A 5,087-nucleotide genomic window follows, 5' to 3' on the forward strand; every position below is an offset into this window, starting at 1 on the left:
ATCAACCCTTCTGTTAGGAGTCATCACCATTCTCCCATCCGTAGCATATGTGCTTCTTCCGCCCCACTAAGGCTTATCACGCAGAAGTGGAAAGTCGGGATACATGTCTTTTAAGATTGGGTTCGCTTCCCGCTGCCACCAATGTAGCGTCCCGAGACTCCCTTAAGACGAAAGAAGACACAATACTTGGGCAGAATATATATATTCAGCACGGAGAAGGTGTCTGGGCTATTGGCATAGCCCAAAAGGCCAGCACACCCAGCGAGGCACAAGGGGGCTAATTCGAAGTACAAAAGTTGCGCCTCACCAAAACCGAGGGGTAAACCACTATCGTATTACAATAAATCTAAAAAGTAACACGGACAACAGGGTAGTATTCCAAGTGTACTGTAATATTGGGAGTCTTTATAAGTGGTGGGAGCGAGGGAGCTCGGGTACCGTTAAGGTGTAAGAACAGCAAACTGAAAAGTATCAGGAATTTTAATACGTCAGTTGCCAAAAAACTAAATAGACAACATTTTTCTTCAAAAAATCTAAAAGTGACACGCCTGGTTTGCTATTTGGCCAAAGAAATCTTGACAGAGTTTTTAAATTTATCTAAAGGATTGCGTTTAAAAGTGAACCTGTGCGGACTAGATGGGTATTTGACATTACCAGTAAATTACATAACTTTTTTGCGTGCAGCAACCTATAAGTTTGATCGTACTAAGATTTCAATTTATAAAATTGGCACGAAACTTCTATTATGAAAAGGACTTCTAAACCTTATAAATCTTAAAATGCAGACTTATCGATTGGCCAACGTGCTTTTTAATCAATTGGATTTCATTCGAATCTTTTGAGTCCCACTAACGCTGTGTCTGGTTTCAGTGTTTTGGTATCTACGTTTGGCTAATGCGGCTTCATCAAGTAATTACTGGATCTAGAAACAAGGGGCACAACAGTATATCATTCCTTAATTTCTCGGGATCATTGTATATCGTAAGTTAAATACATATGGTGGTGTAACTATGCAAATGCGAAATGACCCATTGTTTATTGCTAGTGTGGTAGAGATTATGGTGCAAAACTATAATAATTTGTCTTTTCACACATTTAGGTGTATGGAAGGGGTGGAAATATTGTTGTATTGGATAGGGACCTTTTTCAAGTCCAGCTGATTCCTGATGCAGCCGGTGCTGACTCCGGTGAAATCACATGCATTTGCTGTGAAAATCTAACTGGACTCGTATGTTTTTTCTTTAATTTTACCATCGCTTTAGATTGCTGTCTCAGATGGGAAGAGCATCATGGTTTTCGAGACTGCTGGAGCACACGTACGTGTTTCGAGCCTCTTGCTATTTTTTGTTTTCGGGTATATATTTACCTTTAAATCTTCTTTTACTTCTCTATTATGCATTATCTTTGACGAACAGAATTTCTCTTTATTTACACTCTTGAAGCTAGGCTAATGGCTGTTTATAAACAATCAATTTATTTAAGGCCTCAAAGACGGCTTGGAAGGAATTTTCCCACCTGTGTCCAGGTAGTATGGTGACTGCTCTTGCATGGTTTCCACACTCATCAATCTGTAAAAAACCTCTGCTATTAATTGGCTCTTCATCGCCGTCAACCTCGGTGGACGCTCACTACTATATATCAGGTTGGCAAATAACTTGGCCTTGCGTTGGGGAAAAAGAAAGAAGTTTTGATGCTTGGCAACGTTTGTGGACAGTGGAATCTAATGGTTGGTCTGAAGCCTAATTGAATTTTATGTTATTACCTTACTCATGAGTCCCTAACTTCTGTCATTTCGATTATGATAAGTTACCTTTTGCCTATTCTCATATTTTCGAGACTCAAATCGAAGTGTACGGGCTTCCAAACTAACCAAATGCATTTCAGCAATTCATGACTTTACTTAATTTCTAGCCATATCACAAAAGGTGATACCTACTCGTCCAAAATGCGGACTCAGCTTCGTTCAACTGATCCTTTATAATGATTCACCAACTTTTGGCAATGTGAAACGAATTTGCCTCAGTCGGTCAGCTTTCTACACTTGATAGCAATCAGCCACTTAATTCACGTCCCAATCTCACTGAATGAGTGCAGAGTTTCTTATTTCATTCGTCTGCCTAAATTTAACTTCAGGTGTGGGTTAAGGCGTGTAAATGTTTGATAACTACCTAGCGTCTTTCAACAAGATTGGGGTCGGCAATCGACACAAAGGTCTCGTGGTACATGGATGTGATACATCAGCCTGTTGGACATTTCGAGGAATATTGTGCTTCTTGAGGATGATCGGTTCCAAGCTGTTTGGCGTTTTATTGCGACTTCAATCTGGTTTGTCAACTCAAAATGATTATTTTGTGGTGTTGGGATGCTTCAGGACAAATTGAGTGCCTCCGGGTATCGCCTGATGGCCGCTTTATCGCAGCTCAGTGCAAAGAACCATCTTCAAAACATGAAGAGGAAGTATTGTCCACCAAACCTTTCCAAGTGCAGATCTGGTGTCAGACACCCATGCTAGATCAATCCTCCGGCTCTTCAGGAGGTCTTTCGGCAACTAATTGGGTTCCCAGTAACCTAAGGCATCCGAAGGAGATTGTGGCATTTTCCTGGCGTTCCATGCCTCGATACCTCCCGCCGTATGTTTTTGCCTCCCCCAGCCTCTGCCCTTCTGACCCAGTCAAACATTACGTTCATCTGCTTAAGTCGATACTTGTTATTGCTTAAACTCATTCGGCTGTTTTCATAATAATTTTTTTTGAATTAAATCGCTTCATTAGGGAAAAAATTACATCTTGTACCTAATCATGATAAACAGAATGCAGCTTGATCCGGACCGCAAAATGTGCAAATAGCTCGGTAGACCATGAAGCGGGTGGTATTTTCAACCCTCTAATCTTGCTGCCAAAGTTGCACAATGCATACAGAGCCGCTCTTGATGAAATAGAGAAGTATTAGTGAAGTCACTAAACGTAACCATATTGTGCGTTGTCGAGCGAAATGCGATGAGCGATTCAGTGGAACGAAGTCGCGCTGCGCTTCTACCGATATATGTTTGAACATTTGTTCTCTATTGCAGAGGATGGCTGTCTAACGCATTGCTGACCATATGCGCAGATGGTGTGGCACGAGTGTGGGTCGAAAGCTCGGTGGGGAGCCACCGCACCAGCGATTCCCATCATCAATCTGATAGTTCTCCTTACTTGGTATGCTTTCAGCTTTCTCAATGTTAATCTCCCTCCCTCTCCTTCAACTCTACTCTGGCTTAAGACAGTCACCATCTTTACTCCCTGCCCTCTAATCCTTTTGGTCCAGATACTGCGTAGGTGTAATTCAATGTTTTAATCTCCATATTTTAAATGTCTCTTTTTACTTAAAACCAGTCCTATCACAATTCCTCAAGTACGCGTCTCCTGCCCTCCATCCTGCTCAACCACCCAGTCTTGCGTTACTACTTCAGATTGTGGTGAGTTTTATGGTTGCCCCATTCCTGGAGGTGGAGTTCAATTTTTGTGAGAAATAAGGTTTCATCAAGGTTATTTGTGGTAACTTCACTACTTTGAGTTTCTAGATCCACTTCGGTAATGCTTTGTAACCACTGTTAGTAAATAGTGTCCAGTCTCACGTGACTTATATGTGCAGCAATTTGAGATGTCTGCGAATATAATCATGGATTCCACTCCAGTTTCGTCAAATCCTCACAACGAATGTGGATAATGCCACCAGAATCAACGTCACTTGTAAAAAGTGCACTTGAGAAGGATTCCTATCTGAACCGATGTTTTTTGTCACTTCCTACTTCTAGATACATGTAATGCATGTGAGGTCATAGTTATCAACTTGGTTCTACACTATTCTGTTAAGCGTGCAGAAAATATTTATCGACAATTTACGAATGTCAGATGCCATTTATCATTGTTAAAAGTGGCTAACCGAATTAATGCGCTAATACATTAGTGGAGAGATTACGCCTTCTTAGGCGCAGTTAACGAGTACCGTCTGTCATTGTGACCGCTTTTCTGGGCATTTGTTTTACTTTAACGGATTCCATCCCTTAGGCTAACGCTTCCAGCAAACGCGTGCCGTGCGGACGTGATTTCAGGATCGGACCTGCCGTTTCAGCTTCATGAACCAATGAAGGGTAACAAATTCGTCCTAGCCGCGTCCATAAATGTCACCGATTCTAATCTCTCCATCCTGTCCCCTAATTACGACGACCTATCACAGTGAGTCTACATTCCCTCGCCTCTACCAATTTCTGTCAAGTAATCAACCAGCCTTCCTCTTTTCTTTTCCATCTCACAGCAAGGGGCCCTGTTCACTGCAGTGGATGAATAACAAGACCATTGATGTGGAACGCAAGCTCGACAGGCTGCTTCAACATCTGATCCTCCTTATTTCCTCCACTCCCATCGGTGACTCAAGTAGGTTTTACCTGGCGTTGTGTATTGCTAAAATGGGAAGTAATACCTTCCTTTCTTCAGTCACAGAACATGGTTTGGACAAGTTTCGACCGCAAATTGGGATATTGGATCAGATGCTGTTAAGGTGTCTTAGCAAGTGGCGCAGAATGCATGACACCCTCCTGATGCTGCATCCTTCCGACGGAAGTTTATTCTTGTGGTACGTTTTCATACAATCATTATTATGAGAGCTATAGTTGGGAAGCAGCAATTCCCAGTAAAATTTGGGCTTTTCTTTGCATTAATTAAAGGATTATGAACTTTAGTTGTATGCAGGTTATACCATACCTCGGGCAGATTCAATACATTAAGGACGTGGATATTTTATTTTCATTATACGCAGATATTTTAGTAACTGGAGCTTTACTTTTTATTTGCCGACTTGGATTATGTAGCCGCTCGCCCAATAATTGCATACGTGGAAGCAGCATTCGATAGGTTTCTTTCCGTTTAACCATGTGAATAAAGTTCATATCTGCATTTACTATTGCACCGTTAATGTTATCCTTTGTCAAATAGGCAAAAATTTATTGCAGTTTTCGACATACCACGATGAAATGATTTGTAGGCAAACGTCTATCTGTTGGTGCAGTACTCTATTAGGATCTGTACTACTTTCTTGTTACTTTGGAA

At 41.4% G+C, this 5,087-nt stretch overlaps 1 protein-coding gene across 1 annotated transcript in view; it reads left to right on the forward strand. All coding sequences in view use genetic code 11, as the record gives it.

Annotated features, from left to right (window-relative positions):
• Positions 1 to 894: 894 nt before the first annotated feature.
• EGR_08011 (DmX-like protein 2) overlaps positions 895 to 5,087 on the forward strand; it is a gene marked incomplete at both ends in the record, with an annotated part of 22,142 nt that continues 17,949 nt past the window's right edge. The window contains 7 exons of the mRNA XM_024497260.1: positions 895 to 981; positions 1,100 to 1,228; positions 1,263 to 1,316; positions 1,483 to 1,726; positions 2,372 to 2,630; positions 4,050 to 4,217; positions 4,297 to 4,614. Of these exons, the coding sequence (XP_024348323.1) occupies positions 895 to 981; positions 1,100 to 1,228; positions 1,263 to 1,316; positions 1,483 to 1,726; positions 2,372 to 2,630; positions 4,050 to 4,217; positions 4,297 to 4,614 (1,259 nt within the window). The remainder of the gene's footprint in view (positions 982 to 1,099; positions 1,229 to 1,262; positions 1,317 to 1,482; positions 1,727 to 2,371; positions 2,631 to 4,049; positions 4,218 to 4,296; positions 4,615 to 5,087) is intronic.

The sequence above is a fragment of the Echinococcus granulosus genome, assembly GCF_000524195.1.
Source record: "Echinococcus granulosus chromosome Unknown EG_S00093, whole genome shotgun sequence".
Classification (NCBI taxonomy): Eukaryota; Metazoa; Platyhelminthes; class Cestoda; order Cyclophyllidea; family Taeniidae; genus Echinococcus; species Echinococcus granulosus.